The sequence below is a fragment of the Helobdella robusta genome, assembly GCF_000326865.2.
Source record: "Helobdella robusta unplaced genomic scaffold HELROscaffold_12, whole genome shotgun sequence".
NCBI classification, from domain to species: domain Eukaryota; kingdom Metazoa; phylum Annelida; class Clitellata; order Rhynchobdellida; family Glossiphoniidae; genus Helobdella; species Helobdella robusta.
In genome coordinates, this window is record NW_008703664.1 from 855,132 (window position 1) to 879,412 (window position 24,281).

Below are 24,281 nucleotides of genomic sequence, written 5' to 3' on the forward strand. Positions count from 1 at the left end.
TTCCATGTACTTGGATTGGTCGGCCATATTAGTGAAATTGCAAAAACGCCGAACCAACACAAAATTTTTCAATGGCGAATTCCAATGTATAGAAACACAACGCCGAACACCGCAAGTGAACGAAAGTAGCGAACGCGACATCCACTTACTTGCACAAAATAATTTTGAACTTTGATATAGCGACCGACCTTTCTAAAAAAGTCGTAATAAATGCCATGGTACCTTAATTGTTTAGATACTAACATTTAACATAAAATTAAATATAAATAAATAATATGTCAGTGGTCATAAACGTATATATATATATATATATGTATATATATATATATATATATATAATTTAATAAAGTTGTCATAAGTTTAACCGGTCGAGAATTAGCTCCAGCAGGCAACTATAAGTTTGGCAATAAAACAGTTACTGATCATTTTGGAAGCCTGTTCATTATAAGTGTGCTATAACGGTGTAATTGATACCTGTTTTGAGAAGTATTTTTTATACCTCTTGTTTGAATATATATTTAAACGATTTTTTCTTATCAAAACATACGTTTTGATATACCATATATTCAATTGCATAACAGTTCGTATAGATATAGATTGTAATTTAATATCCAGCAAGTTAGATAGAACCAGGGAAATCTTCACCTCCTAACTACTCCTTCACTTGCGAAATTCATAGCGGTTTTCAGGACAGGACCCATCTGTTTGTAAAAGTAAAACTCAGTAAGGGCAGAGAAGAAACGAAGGAGCGCTGTTGAACACCGCGGAAATATAGCTTTATAAGATAATTGATTGATTGATTATATCTGATTAACTTATGTTTCACCAGTTTTGTATTTTTTATAGATTTAAAGCGTTTTTTATAACTTATTTCATCAATTTTTGAGAAATTTTTTCATAACTGAAAAGTCTTTTATCGAGATCATCGAATTTCCCATTCATGATTTCTGATTCTATGAACCTGCGTGAAAGTATTTGGTATCATATTTGACACATCGCTGGATCGCAATAAAGCGGTAAAGTTTTAATGCATTGAAATCGTCGCCCACTGTTACATTGTTCGCTTTTATTTTCATCAAATTCATCTTTCGAACCCATGAAACAAGTCTAAATTAAAATAATCAAAATGGTTGTGACGGTTAATTTTGTTAAAAAAATCAGTCGATCCGGTCGTTTAATTGCTGAGGCATTTCAGGTTTGATACTTTTTCCTTTTAAAATTTAAAAATTGAATTTCACCTTTTCTGTTTTTCAGATTAGATTTTTTTTTAGGATTTTACATTTTAGTAATTACATTTTAGTAATTACTTTTTTTGACCAAGATAGGTACTGAAATTTAATTTAAACAGTAAAACATCTGTATGTATGTTATTTAAATTTTAAGTTATTAAGAAGCAAGGTTTACATCAATAATTATATTATTATAAATATAATAATAGTATAATAATCATGTATAATCATAATGTATTATAATATAATAGTTTGTTTTAGAATAGAGACATTTATTTAGTAGTTTCTTGGTCGTGAGCTTGACTTAATTTTAAATTAAATAAGAAGAGTGTCATCAAAATTGAATTACAATTTTATTACCACATTAACAACGTATTGTAATGTGATTTAATTTGTAATAATGCTTTCAAACCACATATTAAGTGCTTAAAATAATAATTAAACATGAATTTTCTAGTTAAACATTATGAGAATGCTATGTTAAGAATGATTGTTGTGACATCAAATAATTATTAAATATTAATTGTTATATTTAATAATTATTAAATATTAATTGTTATATTTAATAATGCAGCAAATAAAGAAAATGGAGATAAACTGTGTATGGATTACAGAAAATGATTGCACAAAAGTTGAAAATCTTGAAAAAAGAGTTTATTATGTTTTTGAAGAATTTTCAGGCAATGGATTTAATCACCTTAAAAATCTTGGCTGCAAGTAAGTTTTACAAAGAAATTCATTTTATGTTTATTATCAACTAATGTAGAGCTCCTTGGAAATTGTTTTTACATAGATTCAAGTTAAGCTTCTGCACCACAAAAGTTATAGTATTCATGCAATATGGTTTTCTTACATATTTGTTTTTAGCCACAAGCATTGCATCCAGTGTTTATGGCTTATAATTGATTTTTAGGTTTGCATACACATGCTGTATGAGCTAGTCATTTTTTCCCTGTCGATGCATAAATTAGGGATCTTAATAAAAAATTAGAAAATCTTCAAGTGAAGAACTAGTTTCAAGTTACCAATTACCTGGTCTCACCTCTTTTCTTGTTGGCCTCATAAAGATGAAAATCTGAATCTGGATCTGGTAGCCAGAGATTTTAAGGGCTCTAAAAGAAATTTAGTTGTGATATCACGGAGGTGTGATGGAATAAATATCAATGTGAATATTTAAGAATCATGAGCATGTCAGTTAATTAATAAAAGGTTTAGGAAATTAGAATTACTGTAAGGCATTTAAATTTTAATACACTCACCTATGTATGCTTCATGTTGAATATATATAAATTGCTTATGTAAATGTATAAATATATGTAATTATGTGTATTAGATATCATTATTTTGAATTGTTTTATTGAAGATTATATGGTCCTACATGCATTCTTGTATGTTCACAAAGATCTCAAGTTTGTTTTTTCAAATTGAAGCTTTGATTATTTTGCATTGATTTAGTATAGATTATGTTATAAAATTTGTTATGCTTGCATATTTTAACAAAATAATCCTTTAAATATTATACTGTCTTATGACTTTATACATTTTTGGAATCATTAATATGACACATGTGTCTGCACTTATTTTAAACAAAGAATTTGACTTGTAATTTGGAGTAAATACTTTTTTGATTATTTTTCATGCTTTTTAAATCTTGAAACATCTTGAATGTCCTGTGTTAAATTATATGAACATTCATATAGATGGTAATAACAAAAGTTGTTGTTATCATAGCTGTTTTTTTCTTTTGTTAGATGTTGTTCGTTGTTGTTTGTTGTTTAAATGTTTAAGCAGGGATTTTTTAAACCAATTTCGTTTGTTAAAAATATGATTTGTTTTTATTTAGCCTCTATCACAAGTATCCACTCCAGTTTTCTGCTTTGCAATGGAGGGAGTTGTGCTGAGTTGCACAAACTTGCAAAAGGAAAGAAGAGTAAATACCCATTATTTTATTCTAAAGAGATTTTATATTTTTTTGTGATAAATTTTATCTCCATTCTGTCATCCGTCTTCATAATTTTTTTTAATGCGTTACATTAAATAAGTTGATTTGGTTGTTTGGTAGTTTTTCTATGGGGTACATTATTTGGTACATTACAAGGTACGTGGTACATTAAGAACATTTTTCCAAAAATCTGTAAATGTGCAGACATCATCTGCTTAGTTATTCACCCACAAAAAATGGTGACTAATGCTATATTGAACATTGGATTTTTTTAAATTTATTGTTAATACTGGATTTAGCTAGAAATATATGAAAAAGTAAAATGGATGTCAGGCGTGACAATGGCTGTAGTAGACGAACACATAACACATCTGGTGGCTGGTGAGGTCGGCTCCAAGAAATATATCGTAGCAAACACATTGAAGGCAGCTGTCATGTTGCCTGAATGGGTTGATGAAGTGTGGAATTCTTCTCAAACCAGGTATCCATCCTGTTTGCTACCATTCAACATTGATCAGTCATCCAGTATGCCTTAACATGGGCTTTGGAAATTTATTTGCAGTTTCTTTAATGGATTTATCACTTGGATAAATATTAAAAATAATTGAACCAATTGATAATAACCAATTGTTATATAACTTTTTTTGAATTTTTAACTTTTTTGAAGAATTGTTCATGCTAATGACAAAGAATTTGAAAATATGAAATGTCCCATGTTCAAAGGTTTGTATTATTGCTTTCCCCATTTTCGTCATAAAACATTGTAATTTTTTCTCATTAGGACTGTCGGTTTGTGTCTCTGGGCTTGAACATGCTGAAAGGCTGAAAATAAAATCCTTGGTGGAGATGCATGGTTTGTTAATTTTTTTACCTATGCATATTTTTTAATTGTATATTCATTATGCCCTTTGAGTCGTTTTTTTTTAAGTTAAGGCTTTGGATTCGAGACTGACAAACTTGCAAGATAGTTTATTTGTTATATAACTGGTTCTGTCTTTGATACTGGGACTTTTTGCACTATTTGCTGGTGCTACACAATTTTATTTTGTTGTTATGTTACGAGTTTATTTTTTTCTTAGTGTCAAATTCATGTCAGAGTAGTTCACAGTATAGGATTATATTCCTAGCTGTTTATTTTAGACATACAGTAAACCTAGATGCTTGCTTTATCACTCCAATTACTAATATCATTGCATGATTTCCAACAGGTGGCAAGTGTAGTGGCAGCCTAATGATTAAGGAATGCACTCATTTAATCATAAAGGAGCCCAAAGGTTGTTGTTGTATTTGGTGGTTAATTTTGTTGTTCATTTTGAAAATATTAATGTACTAAGACATTCTTTTTACTTTTATTGGTTTGTTTTGCCTATAAAAGTTTTTAAAGTTATGCCTCTTCAATAAGAGATTGAGATCTCGTTACTTTGTTTGGAGAAAAATATTGTAAGAATTATTTTTGATGTAATTTTAAATTGACCCCAAGTGCAATGTTTCAAAGTACTCAACACTTCATGCTTGTGTGAGCTGCAAATTTATGAGTCAGCAGAGTAAGGAGTGTCATATGCATTTTTGTTATCATCATCATCATTATTGCTATTAAGACTACTACTATCACTACTCTTTTTATTACATGCGGTAAAATAATTTCTTGGACAGCCTATCTTAACTCTTTATAGATCAACAGTAATATTGAAGGTAGGCACAACAAAGTAGATAGAATAAATATTTTTTAATCTAAAATACTTTCAATAAATTTCCTGATCACTTTTTTGGCAGTGTAGTTATTGTTATTTTTTCAAATATAAAAAATTCTTGCTGAATAATTTAATTCACACATTAAAATTTATAAGACACTCAGTGATATTAACGTTTCTTCTTTCAACTCTTGAATCATCGAGCTAATGAAGCAAGTAATTAATTCATTGAGTTCGTTGTTATTTTCAAACAGGGCAGAAGTACCAAGCAGCAGTTAAGTGCAACATAAGAACTGTTAGCCCCCAGTGGCTTGATGATTGTTTGACTGCTGGTTATTGCATTGAAGAGGACATGTACCTCATCCAACCTCAGATGAAAAGTAACGACGACGATGATGGTGATGGAAGAAGGACTGGTTCAAAAAATACCTCAACGCCAACCAACCAGAGTCGACTTGCTGATTGTTAGCTTGGTTCTATAACATTACGTTTTTATCTTTAATTATCTTTTTTACTTGGCAAAGAAGGTATTTTTTAAAATTTTTTTCTAGTCGAATGAACTCATTTTAGAACGTCTGACAAGCGTCAGTTGAAAAAATGTTAACAGTGTTAATGCCATTTTGAGTTTGAGTTCGAGGTTGAAGGAAATGTCAAAACGTTCAGGTAGTGTCACAACTTTAGCCAACATCAGCTCCATCTCCGTGTCTCATGTTAATGATACATTCCTTTCAAGTACTACAAAGCATAATTCGACGATTGACATCAATATGTAATGTAACAATAGCTACATTACATCTAAAGATGAGTTCTACGTTTGAGTTCGAGGTTGAAGGAGTGGTAGGAAGGGGTCGTCCGCGATTGGGATGGAGAGAGCAGGTGGAGAAGGACAAGGTGAAAGCGGGGTTGCGTGATACTGAGGCGAGTGACAGATGTGGATGGCGTCGAGGGGTATTTCGGTTTCATCATAGGTAGCCAAACGGCAACCCCCGATCTCGGGGAAAATGTCGTCTAAACATGTGTTGTTGTTGTTATTGTTAATGCCATTTTTCAGTGTACTAATAATACCTCAATTTTAATGCCCATTTAAACCATTGTGCCACTTTACTATTCTAATACCACCTTACAACGTTCAGGTAATGTCACAACTTTAGCCAACATCAGCTCCATCTCCGTGTCTCATGTTAATGATACATTCCTTTCAAGTACTACAAAGCATAATTCGACGATTGACATCAATATGGAATGTAACAATAGCTACACTACATCTAAAGAACAGGATTTGCAAAATTTTGACAAAATCTTTTCATCTATTTCATCAAAGAACTTCAAGTGCAATAATTTTCTTGATGGGTGTAAAGTAAGTCAGTCTAACATCTTTTCAATTATTCATTTCAACATTTCATTGCTTCATTATTGCTATGCTACGTTTGGACTTTTTTAAAATCTTTTCAGAAATGTATCAAAATTTCTGTTTTGTCATAACAATAAAATTTAGATTTCATATCATTTTTTAAAAATTGATCAAAATTACTGTTCTGCAGACTGGAACGCATAGTTTCATCTTGTTAATCAATCCATTAATCACCCACCAACATCTCAATTTTATAGATTTATTTTAGTGGCATACCGACCAGCTATATGGAAAAGATGAAACTAATCAGCAACAAAGGAAGTGCTACTAGGTTTGTTTGACTGATTAATAGTTTGATTGTCAAGTTGATAATGATAATCTTAATGTACCTGTATTCATTGTAATTGTAAGTTTTTTCCATTGAACGAAGTAAGGTAATTTATGTAATAATTTAAAATACCAGGTTTGATGACTTGAATGACTGTGTTTCACACGTTGTGGTTCATGATGTTGACCATCATCTTATCAGGAACTTGAAACAAATTTCAGTTAGGTTGTCTGATGTCAAGCAACATTTTAAATTGTTTTTTTGGTTAATCAACTTATTTCTAATTTATAAAAAATTATTATTTTATTAAATGGCTCAACAATTAGTTAAAGGAAAAAACTCTATTTCTTAATCATACAGACCACATGTTGTGACAGTTGGCTGGCTGGTTGCATGTCTCATGCAAGGGCAAAGTGTCCCTACAGATGCATTTTTACATCCATTGGATGCACTTTCTCCTCTCAAAAACTCATCCCCTCCCGTCAAAAAGTTATTTTCTTAATTTCCGTTAATATTTATTAATCCACCACACCAATCCCATTTTGAAAAAGTATGATATTGAAATATATGATGGGGTAATTATATTTCAAATTAGCCAATGTGGAAAGATTTTCTACGGAAATCTTTTTGTTAATGATGGTTTTTATGTTAAATGTTGATGAAATGATGATATTTGGTGCCTGCATACCTAGTGATATTTGAAGTGTTAATGTTAATAATTCTAGCATAGCAACATTTGTTAACACATAGAAAGCTCATAACCACTACATCTGCTGATTGCAAATTCACGTCATCCACCACCAGCAACAAAAACATTTGTGATGGTGATATGCAGGCCATGCTTAGTCAGTACCTACCTGAAGGCTAGTCATACGTGCGTCGTGTTATGCAATAAATTCCTCTGCTCATACTGCTGTAATGTTGATGTCAGCATGTATTGTGTAGCGAAATAGTTTTATATGCCCTAATGTTGTGATGCTGTATGTTTAATGTCGTTGTTGTATGTAATGTATTGCGATGTTGTGTAAGGTTGTTGTATTTGTTGTGGCGTTGTTCGTATTGTGTGGCATCTTTCAACTGCAGGAAAATTATGAAGCGGAGGTAAAGTATGGCGGTCCTTTTTTATCGTTTATTTTAAATTTACATTGTCACAGTATCACTGCCATGCATGCAATGCATTATATGAAACTATTCCTTATTGACATTTTCGAATGTATTTAAACTACGTACAAGTGTGTGATATATTGTTTCATGTTTACTCATATGGGTACATTTTATACTTGAGATCTTTCTCCTATCTTCTTTATGTTTTTTCTTTTTTCAAATAAAATGACAGTCGGAAACATTGATTTATATTTTCTGAACATTTCACTAAATTCCAACTATAGATAATGAATTTGGTGAGAGCACATTGATGAAGGCTGCAAATGGCTTCAGTGTTGATGCATCAGCTAGAGCTAGCACACATCAAGGCATGTCACATTAGGCTGTTTCATCTGTTATTGTTACATAACTGATTTCATTATATCATCCATCCAACTTTCAAAATTTGTTTCTGGTGTACAACTAGATGTAGCTCTACAGCAATATTTCTGAAATAACAAACAGATACAACCAGAGGTAGCAACAAATCTTTCACGCATCAGCGTGTGCACTTTCAGGAAAGTCAGAAAAACCGAGTCGAGGATGATGGCGAGGACACTTGTGCAGTGGAGGGTGATGATGACGTTGGCGGGGAAGTGGAGGAAATGATATTCAAGGGGTTGACATTTGCGATATTCGAAGTCGATGACGCTGAGGGCCTAGCTAAAATTATCAGGGATTACGGAGGTGAGGAAATTTTTTGTTCTTCACCATGTTAATGTTGATGGACACCACTATCCTAAACCTTGAGATTTCATTTCTATTTTGTCAGTGTAGCTACAACCATCCCAGGATTTTATATTTATTATGCCATTGTAGGCACAGACCTTGCTGAATTGTTTTGATCAGAGATTTTGTATTTTTCACGTCAATGCATACATACTTTGAATAGATGCATAAATAGATAATTATTATGATTGATTGTAAAGATTGAATAGAGTAAGTGCATGAATTTATGAATGAATCGTTGATTGCAGATGAATTAATGAATGAATATTTAAATGAATGAATGCATGAATGAATGCATGCGCTGTTTGAACAAACATCTTTATATGTTGCAACAAACAACCAGGGAAGGTGATATCAGAAAATGCATGTGAAATTGCTGACGTGGGCGTCGTGCCTATGCTGGGCTGTCAGGGGGCATGCGCTGCTCGAGAAATTGTTACAGAAGCCTGGGTGGTTGGTTTTTGTGTCGTTGTTTTGTTTATACTGTTATGTTGTTTTCGCTGTTTTGTTTTTGTTGCTATTTAGTTTTTCACTGTTTTGTTTGTGTATTGCTATTGTTTTGTTTGCATTTATTTATTGTTTGTTTATTGTTGTATTGCTTACATTGGGATATAGTTTGTGCAGTATTGCTTTTATTTGTGTTGTGTAATTTTTTTGTTTTTCTTTATTGTTATTAATATTTCGTTGATTTGTTTTTTGTATCTCTTCTTGCGGAGGATATTGTTTTACTCAGAGAATTTGCTAGTTATAATTTTTTAAATATAAACACTATTGATGATGCTGTGTACCTGTATGTGTAGATGTTGAATACGTGAAGTCTGTTCTTCATTGGAGGTAAGTTCTGATGTTGAGTGACTAACAAACACATACTCGTGCAGAACATTTGTGTGAGTGACAGTCAGCTGCATCCATACAATATGTTGGAAGTGTTTCATCCACTCACCATCCTTCCACATGTCACTCCATTAAACAACTGTGTCATTACTATCAGGTAGACATCCATCATTTTTCTTATACTATTTTCTTATTATTATTTGTACTTGTTACTTTTTTGTTTTATGGGATGACCAGTTTGAAGTTTATGGTTTTTTGTTTTCTGTTTCTATGAATGGTTCAACTGAATACAAGGTTTAGTGCGATCTCAATGATTAGAAAAGTCACAAGAACTTTTTTGAGCAAAATTTTAATGGTAACTTTTAATATAATAATACATTGCTCTCATTGCAGTTATCTTAAGGCAATCCTTTGCAAGTATATTTTAAAATAAAGAGTGGTGTTAAATAACTAATGCAAGCATCATATAAAGTTTGAATTCATTATAAAATAATGGAGAGAACGTTTTTACTTACCAGTGGCATATTGGACATCGAGAGAGGAATCATCACAGATGTTATTACCTTACTTGGAGGAATGTGAGATTCTGTTTTTCATTACATCTACTTCAACTTGAATGTTTCAAATGTGTGTGTTGTTGAACCTGTTATTAAATTATTTTGATGCCATAAATGTATATAGTTCTATTTAAAGTTAAATGAGAATGTGGAATTGCAAATGTACATTCATTGTTGTGGTACATTCATTTTTTGTTTTTCAAGATTCTGTCAACTGTAAAGTGATGATGGCACATTTTTGCTTTTATTTATTTTAGAAAATTTAGAATCAATGAATTTTGCTCTGAAAGTTTCTTTCTCAGAGTTTTTACAGCAGTTGTTAATTGTTCTCATGGTGTAAGTTTGAAATGAATTTCTAATATGATGAGAAAAGTAATAAATATTTTTTTTCTTCAAATGATCAGAGTGCAGGATTGTTTTGTTAGAGTGGCCAAGGAGCCCTACCTGGCATGCACCCACCTCATTGTCAATTCCAATGAAGGTTCCAAGTATCAGGCTGCCGTCAAATGGAATGTGCCTGCTCTTCATAAGAGGTTCATCATAGACTGCAATGACTGCTGTCATTGTTATTTTTATCATCATTATTTTTACCATTACCAGTTTAATCATTATGGTTTTCATCATCATTGTCATTGCTGTCATCTTCATAAATGTCACTGCTCATCGATTTCATGGTTTAATTGTGCAATTTTTCCTTAAATATTTTAAATAGACTTATGTTAAATATTTTTTTATTTGAACTAATTACATGAGCAGTTGGGTGTTTGAATGCGGTCGCACTGGCATCAAGGCGCCTGAGGAGCAATTCAGAATTTGTAAATTCATCGTCGATGTTACTCAGCAAGGTCTGTTAATTAATGTAAAGCTGGTTGTTGTTTTGTTCTTAACTCTTAATCATTTTTTGACTATAGTTTGATTTTTTTTTCAATTCAGAAACCACTGAAACAAAAATGAAGCCGAAAGGTGGTGGTGGTAGCGCTGCAGATCCATCGCCAGTCATGCAGTGCTTCTCAGGCCCAACTGGGGAATCGGCAAGGAAGATTGTTGAAACTGTTTCACACATTCATCAACCTGGTCATAATGCATCAACTCATAATCATAAAAACCGCTCCACGCCTAACTCCAACACAAAATCAATCGCAATCCTGAATAGAATTGAAATTAATCTGTCAAAAAATCATATTGGTATTGGATGTGATGCAAAGGAAAATGGTTTGTTCATCGATGTTCAGATATGTTGTTAATAACAATTACCTCTGCTTCTTGTTCTGTTTATCTATATAGCTTTTGGCGTGTAGGTTTGCTATTGTATATTTATCAACGCGTTAGCTGATTTTATTTTGGGCTGCTCTCACAATGGTATATTTTGTTATTTCAAACTTTTTAAAGTTATTGTTATTCATGTGAAATTCGTTTAAGTTTGACTTTGCACCTGATATTTGAATGTATTAATCAATTTTTTATTATACTTTTACATATACAAATAGCTTAGTGAGTTATACATTATTTATATTCATCATGTTAGTTGTCTAGTGGGGCTTCAGTAAGAGTTGTTTCAAATTAATTTCTTTTTTCAGCTGTTTTATATTTTTTTCATTAACACTTTGATGTCTTCTTTCTCTCTATTTTGTGTTTTGTAATAAAATGGTTTTCAATAACGCTGAAGTAATTATTGATTAAACAACTTGTAAATTTGTATTTATTTGCATTTCAATTGCAGATAGTTTTCCTGATTCACCCTTGCAAAACTGCAGGATAAAGGTTAAAGTTTATTTTTTTAATTATTCAAAAATTTGTTTATCTTGTTTAATCTCTAATTGTTTTTCTTGCAATATTATATATTTTCGAAGCTTAATTACATTTTTTCATTGGTTTTCGTAAAATCAATGGCTTTGTGATGCATATGATTTGTTTGTCAGTGACCAGCACTGAACTGCTGATAGAGTAATGCAGTTATTTTTCAATAAACTTCATTAATAGGCATCCATTTTGTTTTATTTTTTTCATTTATCTCGCTGTTGCATCTTCATTTTTACTTAATCTCATTCGCGGACATTCCTTTTTTCGAGTCTATCTATTGTATTTCACTTTTTAAACAACCCTGATAATGTACTTAATTTATAGGCCCTCAAAGAAGTGACAATGAAACATGCCTCTCCGACAAGTGTCAACAAGGCAGCAAATGATGTTGATACACCAAGCAAATTCATCAATAATAACTTCCAGCCGAACTTTAACATACAAGTAAATACATACATTGCACTGAATGTTTCTTGGTTTCTTATCTACCTTAATTTTTGTCGCATGTTTGTGATTGTTTTGTATATCTACATGTTACATTGCTTCATTGCTCTCAATCAGTTTACATTCTGCTCACATTGTTTCCATCTACATACGTATGTTTGAATAATTTGGTTTTGATAGCTTGATAATTTTCAGACATTTTTGTTAAAATTCATAGTTTTAATTTTCTTCTAATGTCTATAAGAAGTTTGAATTTCATTTAACTTTATTAATTTGAAGACTTCCACATTACAGGATCAATCCCCTGTTCCTGATGTCAGAAAACAATTGAGGACCAGTCTGGTCTGTTGTTTGCTTTAATGGATTGGTGTTATGTCTAATAAATAAATAAATAAATAAATAAATAAATAAATAAATAAATAAATAAATAAAATCATTTGTTTTGTTGTTGGTGATATTTGTTGAAAATCTTATGAGAAGGATGAACAGCGCACACACACACACCACACACACACACACAAACACACACACACAATACAATGTATGTGCACCATACATCACATAAATTGCTTATGGTAAGCAGAGATCATTTTATCCATTGAATCCAATCACTGCAGAGCTGGAACAAGCATCTTCAGTCGTTACGCCATCAATGAATGAATGAATTGAATTTGATGATGTTTGCTAGATGTTTTGATGAACGATTGAATTAATGTGACTAATGCCTGTTGGATGAATAGTTGAATGAATGCACGTCTGAATGAATGAATGAATTGATGTGGTTGATATTTGTTGTCTTTATGATTAAATGAATTTGTGTGGACAGTATTGGTGCTTTGCTCCCACAACTGATGCAAAGTGTCAGTTTTACGCATAACTTTTATTCGAAAATTGTGCTAATTATGAGGATGATGAGGATGATGAAGTTTTTATACAAGTGTTTGTTTACAATTGTTCAAACAGCCTCTAGAGGAAGTGTTTGCAGAGAACATTGGTCTGGCAATGAATAACATCGCATCTGGCCAGTCTCACGATGAATCATTCACACAAAGACGGCAAGGTGATGATGGGCTTGAAGTTGTTCAAGTAGGTTCCTCTATTAAAGTGTTATGCCGTTCGTTGTTAATAATGCTTACTTTATATGTATCGTCAGTATTTCATTTTATGTGTTCCTTATCAGGGTCATAAACATGCTGTAATAATAAAAACAAAAATTTATTTGTCTTGCACCATTTGTTTCAAAGTACCCAAACATTTAGGTGGATGTTTGATGTGACACAATATGAATATGAATTAATTTTTGTAACATTTTGAGATGAAAATGAGAGAAAACTATATGATAACAAAATTCAACTTGGATTTTTGTCTAGAGTAGAAGTTACAAATGCGGCAATTAATTTTCTCACAAATATGAAGTACTGTTGTTGACGCAGTTTTCAAAATCAAACAATTACATTTTTATTTATGGAGAAGTAGATTGCCAAAACGATTAATTTTTTTTTACCCCGAAAGCTTACAGATAACCACCAAGCCAAATTTTACATTGCAATAGTGGTGTAAATAGTGGTGCAATAGTGATAATTTGACCAGTGGCTGCTGTTTGGGAATGAGAATCTCTTTTTTTAGAAACATTTTAGAAACAACTCATAACCTAAAACCCGATCTTGGTTTCAAATTATGATTTTGGCATTAAGGAGTTCTTCTATCATTTACAAAATTTCAGTTGAATGAGGTTAACGTTTTAAAACGTGGATGTAAGTAAATTTACAAGAATAGGCTTTGCAACTCGAATTTGATTGTTTTAATTTATGTGGCTCATGCATTTGTTATAAAAATTGGATTAAAATAAAATTTTTATGCTATTTGGACTGACTTGTACGAGTCAGAATTCTTTTTGTCATCATAAATTTAAAGGAGGAAAGCAAGAAACCTTTAGTAGGAGTGATCATATCCGTTGCAAAGAAGTTGAGCAAGAATCAGGCTGAGTACAACAAATTGGCAGTGATGTTGGGAGCGCAGTACAGATGGATGTACACTTATGAGTGCACTCACTTCGTTTTTCAAGTAATGTACTAACTAGTTCCTTTCTTATTATTGTAATTTTGTAGTAATGGTATTAGTTGTTGTGGAACTATTTGTTCATATATATATTTCCAGGGCAAGTTGAATGATACAAATCGAGAGTTTCGAACAGCTAGAGAACAATGCAAGCAGATTGTTTCACCCTTCTGGCTTGTTGCAGTGAGTTTCTGTTGACAAATGTTGTACAATTAAAATGTCCTGCTAATAATTTAGTATTTTTTCCAAAATATTTCAGTGCAATGAGCACCAGTCAAGGCTCGATGAATCTTTGTATCCACACACTCTTCAACACCCTGTACCTCATGTTTGTCTTTTTTATGTTTTCATTTGTTATTTGATACTTCTTTAAATTTCTTTGATATTTTCCCTCTTTAGTTAAAATCATCCCATTCAAACACGTTATATAATTTGTCCACTGCATAAAATGAACATATAAAACATTTCATTCTCAAATATTTGTTTTTAAGATTTGTCCTCCTCATTAAATTAACCACAAGCAGAACATGTTGGTAGGCAGCAGCAAGACGCCCAACAGGATGCCTGCTAGCCGAGTACTATATCCCTACCAATCGCCATTAAACAACTCCTTCGCCACTTCCAACCGCCCTTCGCCATCCAACAATGGTATGAACACCCCCACACAGCCTGCCCAACATTCAACAACGCCTGCTGCCCAAAATCCATCATCTCATACAATGGTCGTTTGTCGTGTCGACTTGTTTATTATTTCATTTCATTTTATTGTTTTTAAATTGCATCGTATATTAGCGAAGTTTGCATGCTGTCAAATATGTGTCTACTTTTATCCACACAAAATCAGAGTAGAGCTGCATAAAATTAACAACATTCACAAATAGTAATCTTGAGTTAAATAAATAGTCTGATAAATCAATTTTAAATATTTATATATAAAACACATGTATATCTAAGGGCATAGTCTTTGATTTGCAGCATGTTTGCTCGGCAAAAAGATGAAGAAATTTTGTGTAGTTTGATAATAATTTATCAACTGATTAATTGGTTAAAACTTGATTGTATATTTTGGTTATGGGTCAAACGAATGTTACAAACTTTGGATAAAAAATGTGTAATTAATTCTATCCACATCTGCACTGCAAAAAGACCAATTTCTGAACTGGAATTATGTATGGTAATTGAATTATGATAACAATAGAATGGAATAAAGCAGATGGAAAGAAAAAGTTGGATGACGTTTGGACTCAGGCCAATTAAGATTTTATTAGAAAATTTTAGAAATGTGAAAGAAGGTTTTGAAGATTTGCAGTTGTTGAATATAAAAGCTATGATTAAACCAACAAACTGTTTGAATGTAAATGTGTAGAAGCTACTTACACACTGATTCAACCATCGTTTGAGACTTTTAGTCCACCTTTTTTAAATGGTAAAAATGTTTACTACATATTCAGAGAGAAGACACACAAACGACCGAACTTCTTGATGGCTTGAAAAAAATTAATGAAGCATCAAAGTTAGCATTTTGAGTAATTTGAACATTTCACTAATTTCAGCATTTCATTTTTTCAGCCATTTATTTCTTCGATTCTATGTATCAATTTTTTTTTCAAAAATTTTCTTATTTCAACATTTCAATTCGTTCAACATTTCATTCGTTTTAGTTTAGTTTCAACATCTATTTTGAAATTCAATTTATCAATTGATAGATAATTGTGGTTCAGGCGTGTTGCGGTATTCTCCTAATACTCGTCGTCGCTTAACAGCATTATAAATGAAATGCATTGTATAGAACGCTTGGTGGTTATCAATCAAACCAAGTCACTTTAAAACTTTAAATAAATGACCTAGCTCTCTAACAACTGCTACTTATATCGCTGGAGATTTGTACATGTACAATCACTCTGATTAATCTTTCTAGTCGTGTGATATCGGTCTCTGCAATCATCATTGAATGGTTGTAAGTTGAGATGAACATTCCAGAGCTATTGAAACTATTTTTAAAGACCCATTTTTCTCGTAGCATTCCTCTGTTGCGAAACAGACTAGTCAGTAGTTTTACTGCATTTATGTAGGCAAAATTTTAATTTTTTTATCTTCATCATGAAAATTATCAGAAATAGAATTCTCATACAATTCGTTTTTCAGAAGTACATTCAGCAATTCATCATTTTCTAGGAAGATTTTTAACCAACTGGAACAAAAATAAATCATTTAAACAACTAATAAATTTAATTTTCAGTCCTTTATAATCGCATTTAGCATAAACAAAAAGATTTTTTCTTTAAAAGTATTAAATCATTTCTCATGATTTTTTAAAAGCATTCTCCTATTTCTCAAAATTAAAGTTTATAAAATCGTTACAACTTTCTAAAAATCTTATACCGTGTACAGTCATATTTTCAAACTATTCACTTAAAATAAAATGGTTTAAAATTGAAATGTTTTAATAATATTGGTTAACATTCTTTTGTTACTTTTACGCAGATCTGTAAAGATGAATAAAGTAAAATCATGTAAGTATTTCTTTAGAATTGTGTTCTAGAATTTTTTCTTTTTTGTTTTGAGTTTTTGGCAACTTTGCTTCATAGTATCACTGACCATGTCCCCGTTCATTTTTAAAATCTCTATCATATTTTTTATTCAACCTGTCACCCTAAGCTTTCTTCTCTATTAAAGTGAGTAAGATTGAATACAAAAGCATTGAAAAACGGACTATTGGAAAAAGACAAATCGAAAATATTTAAATTTCATCCTATGTGAGTGCAGAAAAATAAAAACTTGCTGTTGTTGATTAATAACGATGGTGCATCTGTGTTTTAGTTAAAAAATAAAAATGAAAAGCACGGTCAATTTTGTTTGGATCTTCATTTGTACAGTAGGAAATTATACTAATGATAGTTTTTTTTAAATAATTACGGAGGCAATTGATTTTTTTTAAATTGTTCTTTTTAAATTTATTACTTTAAAAATAATCAACAGCAGTTGACAATCAGGATGGGTCGGTTGACAATGTTAAGTCTGCTTTGTCGCGAAATTCCAGTTCTGATGACATTGGTAGGCAAAATCATTTTATTTCTTTGTGCACGTTTTACAACTTTTTTAAAAACACTCAATCACATAGTGCAAGTAATGAATGCTTAATGGAAAAATTTGCCCAATTTACGAAATAAGATTGGGTTAATGATATGTTAATATTATATTATTAACTAATGATGATTAGACTTTCTTATTATTTTAACTTGGTAAAATTTTGTGAGAAGAGGACTTGTTCGTGTTTCTAGCATGGAAAAGATTTTTTTAACAAATCATTGATGTTATTTGTATATTAAACGGCTTCGTGGCTAACTGAAAAGCAGAGGCTGTTGAACTATGTTTGGATATTGGTCAATAAGGCTTAAGGGTGTGGAAGTAATTTAAATAACATGACCAAAACTTAAATAAAATGTACACATTTCAAATAAATTTGAAGACGTGAAAGGAAGTGGAGTCAAATCCTCGAAACAGTCGGGCAGTAAACCTCCAGGTTGGCCAGTTAAGATTCATTATTCCGACTTTTAATGATGCAACATTCATTTTAAGAATTCAAATACAAATGAACACTTGTCATTCAAATATTGTCATAAAACGTTGTAACGTTCGTAAGAGAGTTTTCTGCTCTCAATATTAAAATATTTATGTATCAGATTTTCATGTTTCACTAAACGCTATGTTTTGAAAAATAAAATCTTATATAGTTCAATAAATTAATCTTCATGTTTTCTTTATTCAGCTTCAAATTAAAAATTTGTTTAACAACATTCTAAAAATTTAACTTAAAAATACTTTTCAAATTTTCTTCCCTTGATAATTTCACTTTGTGAAATGGAATAAATGTAGCGATTTTATTGACAGATAAGTTGAAAGATGCTCACACGCAGGCCTCACAGGTTGAAGTTGTCTGGGATGATCCATTCGTCAGCAGGTTTGCTTGTTTCTAATTAGGTACCTGGAGTGGAGTTTACCACTTTTTGAGTGGCCCATTTTAACCAGAGCTTCAGACGTTTTGAACCACTGATATAATGATTTCTGGCGGCTGACTTATTAAATTATGTTTGACCAGCATCTTCATATCATAATATCACAATGTCATGTGTTTTCATGTTTTACATTTTCGTGTTGCACATACTGTTTTATAATTTGAAAACGCCATTTTTTTGAATCAGCTAATGTTTCATGATGAATGTAATTAAAATATTTCAGACCAGGTTCGGATATATTGCCGAAGAATGGTATCGAACCGATTAAATTGCCCAATGAAGAGATGGTTCGAGTTTAAATTTACTTTTACATTGATTTACTTTTTAATGTTTCTAGCATTAATTTTGAAGTTTTCCATAAAATGATTTTGCCTGTGTATGTTTGTGTTTTCGTAACTATCGTTTAGAGGTATTTATGTATTCAGAGCTTAAATGTGCGAGTTGTTCAATATATTATTTGAGCTGTTGATAGCTGTCTGAGAATTGAGCTGGGCGACATGATGGTTTTGTCCAGGTTCCAATCGAGAGCTGCCATATTCTATACATTTTAAATTAAATGGATGATAAATATTGTAGCTCAACTTGTGTTTATTCAGCACAAACTCCATTATTTTTAAATGGTTCTTAATACAATGTATGTTTTTTGACAGAATCAATCAGCTGTCACCGAAACAGAAAAGGATAATTTGAGAACTGTTGAACCGGGAAAACGTGCAGATTTGAAAAAAATACAACGTGAATATGTTTTCAATTTCAGTGGATTTAAAGATCAAGTAAACTTCACATTTTTGATTGGTGTTATCGTTTTCTTTGTTATATTTTTTGAGAACCTCATTTTATTTAGGACAAAAGTAGCTTAGTACAAATTGTTGAATCTCTGGGAGGCTCGTGTGTTGATGCAAATAGTAGCTCTCCATGCAGCCATCTCATCACAAGTATTCATGTTATAATGATTTGTTTGCAGTTATGTTCATCATTTAATTTACGTTGATAGTATTGGCAACTATAACAGTTTAGACATGGGTTTAGACATGGAAACATTTTTCCAAATTATTCAATAACCATACAGGTACAGCTAAGCGTAGTGAAAAGTTTTTGGTATGTGTGTCTGTTGGAAAGTGGATCTTGCATGATTCTTACCTGCATGCCTGTAAACAATCTCAATGTTTCGTTGAAGTTTGTAATCTTTTTTCATTGCTATTTCGATATTTGATTAAGTTTGTTATGTTAATTCATACACATGTAACTCATTCCAAACTGAATAAACCGTTTTTCATTAATTTCTAGGAGGCTCCTTACGAATGGGGATCAGACGAAATTTTGAAATTATACCCCGATTTGAAACCGCAGGAATTTAAACTGGCTCGTGCTGCTCGCCGGTGGAGGCTAGCACTTCAGGTTCATATTGTTCTTCAATTTTTTCTTAACTGAAATTAATAAATTTGTTTCAAAAACTTTCATTTGTACTTTCAAACTGAAGGGTTCACCATCTCAAAAAGAAGGGGCCTTCGATAGATGGAATTGCTTGCTCTTCATTAACGCTAATAGAGTCGATGGGTTTGCTAGACTGCTGCAAGCAGGAGGAGCTCAAGTTTGTGCTAACAAGTCAGCTAATTATATCTTTCACCATCAACTGAAATTAATTTTACTTTGTATATTTCGGAGCACTGTTAATTGATTATAAATTGTTAGTGCTGCTTAAATGTTACATCTTGTTGCAGCATCAAAAATATCATAGTGTTTAGTACAATTTATTTCTTATCAATTTCTTTACTGTAATGGTTTTCATTTTGGTTGATTTTTAATTAATTACGTTTTTCAGACTGCCTTCATCGTTAATAGGGATTACACATGCTTTCATTGAAACTAAAAACTGCCCTGTTAAAGTTAGGTCACATTGTCTCTATTCATTCTTCTTCATGTACTAAATTATTGCACATAGAATCAATTATTATATGTACATTTGCATGCCCAATTGCAGAGATAGCCAAGATTATGGGAGATTTTCTGAATACTTTGTTACGAGTGACTGTTTACTATAAAATATTAAAAAATAGGTATTATTTAAATATTGTGTGTAAATAAAAAATTTCACTGCATGGAAATGTGAACGAACAATGCTGGTTGTTCATTTTTTTATTGCAATCTCCAATTCGAAAACGACCAATAGATTTTGTAGACCAATATTTGGGGAATATTTTTACGATTACATTCCGACCGAATGCGAGACGTCATGTAACTATCTATTAAGGATGCATACATTTACTTTTTATAGGTAGATTTCAAAACATTGGTTGATGAAGGAATACCGTGCCTGAAGTTCGACTACATTGTTAACTTTCTAACAGACCACCCACCTCCTCCGTTCCATCTTTTTTATGTCCAAGAAGTTGAGCTTCCTACGAGGTTACCAGTCTCTTATTAAATTTCAAATATCTTATGGGTGTTATATAGTTCAATAATATTACTTGATGCTGCAATTTAGAAACAGTTGTTATTATTCATATTGTTGTTATTCATAATCTAATAATAAGGTGCCCCTTTTGTATTTCACATTAATGATTTTAAAAGGTTTCTAACTTTTTACTCTATATTTATGTTTTTTATTTGCCGCGTTTTTATACGAAAAAACAGTTATAACAATTTGTCCAAACGCGAACTTAAAACCACTTTACGCTCAATGAATGAATGATGCCCTTTGTATAATTTGTGCTTTATTTTATATCTTCCGGCCCATACACTTGTTCATTGAAATAAACGGCTGAGCCAGGAAGATAAAAATGTAATTATAAAATATCGAGGTCGCCATGTCTTGGTCAAAACTGGTAGTCGACATACTTCAAAATCGAATTACACATTTTAAAAATCAGTTTGTTGTTATATTTCTCAGTCAGTCACGATAGCTTTGATTTTTTCAGCAAACAGTCTAAGACTAATATTTAGTTTCAGAAAATGTTTTTGATTTTTTAAAGTCAAGTTTTAAAATTTTCAGAGCCGATGACAACAAAAGAAAAAGATCCAGGCTTGAAAGTCCACAAGATGTTCCATTAAAGAAGAAGCAGTAGTTAATTAAGCTTCCCGTAGAACTTAGCATTGTTCATGTTTTTAAATGTAAATAAACATGCCAAGTTTTTAAATGTAAATAAACATGTAAATTTTTATAGTGCTATATATTAATATTGTGCTTATTTATTTATCAATATATGATTCAATGTTCAGATTGCGTATTTTGGGTGTGCATGTCTGGACACAGTTGTGAACATTTTATCTCTATTGAAATTTTCAAAAGTTGATATACTACATCGGTTAAAACTAAAGGAATGTTTTTTTTTATGCGAAACATCTAAAAAGTATTTAACAAAGAGATACTGAATAGCGCCGATGCCCGAGTTAAGGCCTTTCTGCATAAGGTAAATAGTTAGTTTTTCAGTTCATGAATCAAGTGGAACTCAAACGCAGTTCAGTAGGCCTATGTACGAGGGTGTGCGTTTTAACGATGAGGGGTTATGCTGTCGTTGCCATTTAAATTATTTACTCTAATTCAATACTGGATATGAAATACATGCGTAGAAATCAACTTAATCACTTTCATGAATTGTTCTCGCTTGACCAATTCCTATTTTATGATGGCTATATCTACGTATGTGCGTATATCGCTAAAGTCGATAGATGTTGTAACATTATAAATATTCTTCCTAACGTTAATTTTTATCTGCCAGTTTTCCGCGATTTGGTAGGATATTTTCTTTTGCTCTTTACAAAACCATGCTTGTTAAGCTAAACTGACAATTAGTAAATTACCTTACTTACTACGTCACCATTTATGAACGAAAACAGTGCTTCACACCTGTCAATAACATCCGCACCATTTTAACACATTCAAATGGCTTTTCATCTGATTCAAAACTAATCACATTAAAGCAGTTTTCCAATCGTGTTATGATGTCTGGTTCTTTCTACATTAGTCTTCGCGTGTACAAATGAGTGCCAAACATTGAATAAACACAAAACAGTGGTGCCAAAACGTACCTATAACCAGGTATTATTTTCTGCAGGTATAGAGTCTCAATTCATGTTTTTAAATATTTTATTAATTTTCAGCAAAGTTTTAAAGAGACATTTGATAATGACTAAAATTGTTATACCTTAGAGTTGTCCATTTAAAACAAAGTACACTCTTATAATTTGAAAGTCATGGGGAGTCCTGACGTCAGTTCTTCCAATTTAAAATTAATCCTATTAGACAAGTGTTATTTTAAGAAGTCTTTCTTCATACATAGTTAAGTATAATGTATATTCATACATCTCTGCGAATTCATATTTATTATTGCTTTTCTAACTTGCATTCATTTTTTAACTTCAAATGTTTAATTATGATATATTTCATGTTTTCAAAAGTGTTTACCTTTCTTTTTGATTCACTGATTGTTATGGCATCTTTTTATTATTGTTTGCCATGATGCTTTTTACTCATTTTTTTTTTATCGAAAACGTAACTATTCTCACGTCTAACCCACAGATTTATCAGACTATGTTTCTACATTGCTTTAATTTAAACATAATGCATTCACCAGAAATCGTAAAAAGTATTAGAATTAATTATTATTTTTCTGATAAAATCTATTTAAAAACATTGTTGCCAAACTATCTTATTATTTGAGTCCACAAAACGTAGTGAACAAATACTTACTTTGCTTAAATATATATGAATGTGATAACAGGTTAGCGCTAAATCCAGTCCAGTTCCTCACGTTATGAAATTTTTATTTTGTTATTATACCCTGTTGCAATTATTCATAACTTGAACCTGAAACTCTAAAGAAATGTAGGGTAATTTGTGGACAATTTTTAAAAGATAGTTTTTAAAAGCTATTTTATATATAAAACTTATTTAACGTCCAATATGTTTGCCTACCCGGGCAGAGCCTTAATTTAATATTTGTCAATGTTTGCTTTTTCTCTACATGAAGTTTGTATTTAATAATCCAATATTCATTCTACTAGAATATGAATTTGTTTTATTCGGTCGGTTTAATTAATTACTTTTTTTTACATAAAGGTTAAAAAAGGTTTAAGGTCAATTACACTTTTTCAAAGTTCAGAGAATTCAACAACACGCACAAACATAGTATATGATATACGGGCTAAAAGAGGCATCACTCATGAAGGATGTGAGAGGGGAAGATCTTTTTTTCCATGTTTGACCTAGATCAATGGATGATTACTTTACATTTATGCACGTCGTTTTAATCAAATAAATGATTGAGTGCAATCTAGTCAATTGATGTAATGTTGCCGTTTTTTGTTGCATTGTAAACGTATTTTATTTTTTTTTTTTGATTTACATACTTAGTTAGAATGACAGTTATCGAGGTGGGTTGGATGGAAATATTTATTTAAAAATAAATATATTTATTTATTTATAAATAAATAGGCAGGCAGGCAGGCAGGCAGGCAGGCAGGCAGGCAGGCAGGCAGGCAGGCAGGCAGGCAGGCAGGCAGGCAGGCAGGCAGGCAGGCAGGCAGGCAGGCAGGCAGGCAGGCAGGCAGGCAGGCAGGCAGGCAGGCAGGCAGGCAGGCAGGCAGGCAGGCAGGCAGGCAGGCAGGCAGGCAGGCAGGCAGGCAGGCAGGCAGGCAGGCAGGCAGGCAGGCAGGCAGGCAGGCAGGCAGGCAGGCAGGCAGGCAGGCAGGCAGGCAGGCAGGCAGGCAGGCAGGCAGGCAGGCAGGCAGGCAGGCAGGCAGGCAGGCAGGCAGGCAGGTTCTCATTAAAAGCTTACAATAATGGGTGTGCTCTTGAAATGAACTGAGCAATATCGAAACATTCCCGATTAACAGCTAGATTAAGGAATATTCATATGATTTTATATCATGCATGTTTGTGGCTTGATTGGAATTAATTAAACTTAACTGCAGGTACACACACTTCACGTGCAGATAACTCGTGTTAAAACAAACACAAAGATTAAATCTCATTTATTCAGAGTACATTTGCGTATGTTTACAACAAATCAAGATCACTTTATATAATATGTGTGACATAGCTACCATGTTATTCTACAACTAAGAACGTTCATGATAACAAACTTTTGTCGTGAAACACAGCAATCAATGAAGAAACAAAGCATTCAATTTATTTCTGCTTGCTAATTGTCGCTATGC

The 24,281-nt window shown here is 32.0% G+C and overlaps 3 protein-coding genes across 3 annotated transcripts; all 3 read left to right on the forward strand.

The window, feature by feature from the left end:
* Positions 1 to 1,815: 1,815 nt before the first annotated feature.
* HELRODRAFT_109344 (hypothetical protein) lies at positions 1,816 to 6,758 on the forward strand (the record flags this gene model as incomplete). Its single annotated transcript, XM_009013482.1, has 11 exons — positions 1,816 to 1,946; positions 2,593 to 2,638; positions 3,073 to 3,159; positions 3,471 to 3,652; positions 3,839 to 3,894; positions 3,953 to 4,024; positions 4,380 to 4,445; positions 5,117 to 5,326; positions 5,996 to 6,219; positions 6,471 to 6,544; positions 6,677 to 6,758. Coding segments are annotated over 11 exons (1,230 nt in total), but the record flags the coding sequence as incomplete, so codon positions are not given.
* Positions 6,759 to 7,968: 1,210 nt separating this feature from the next.
* Positions 7,969 to 21,439, forward strand: HELRODRAFT_190326 (hypothetical protein; the record flags this gene model as incomplete). The annotated part of the gene is made up of 30 exons (XM_009013483.1): positions 7,969 to 8,017; positions 8,150 to 8,371; positions 8,757 to 8,866; positions 9,292 to 9,404; positions 9,766 to 9,825; positions 10,209 to 10,337; positions 10,561 to 10,649; positions 10,738 to 11,016; positions 11,525 to 11,565; positions 11,929 to 12,048; positions 12,343 to 12,390; positions 13,012 to 13,134; positions 13,963 to 14,112; positions 14,206 to 14,289; positions 14,366 to 14,434; positions 14,631 to 14,828; positions 15,558 to 15,619; positions 16,591 to 16,619; positions 17,089 to 17,160; positions 17,576 to 17,629; positions 17,998 to 18,067; positions 18,346 to 18,409; positions 18,773 to 18,895; positions 18,967 to 19,057; positions 19,192 to 19,298; positions 19,410 to 19,520; positions 19,603 to 19,727; positions 19,945 to 20,008; positions 20,398 to 20,528; positions 21,115 to 21,439. 30 exons carry the CDS (start codon positions 7,969 to 7,971, stop codon positions 21,185 to 21,187), a joined length of 3,060 nt encoding a protein of 1,019 aa, XP_009011731.1. The 3' UTR covers positions 21,188 to 21,439.
* Positions 21,440 to 23,480: 2,041 nt separating this feature from the next.
* On the forward strand, positions 23,481 to 24,163 carry HELRODRAFT_167741 (hypothetical protein; the record flags this gene model as incomplete). The annotated part of the gene is made up of 3 exons (XM_009013484.1): positions 23,481 to 23,495; positions 23,557 to 23,880; positions 24,104 to 24,163. 3 exons carry the CDS (start codon positions 23,481 to 23,483, stop codon positions 24,161 to 24,163), a joined length of 399 nt encoding a protein of 132 aa, XP_009011732.1.
* Between the last annotated feature and the right edge of the window lie 118 nt (positions 24,164 to 24,281).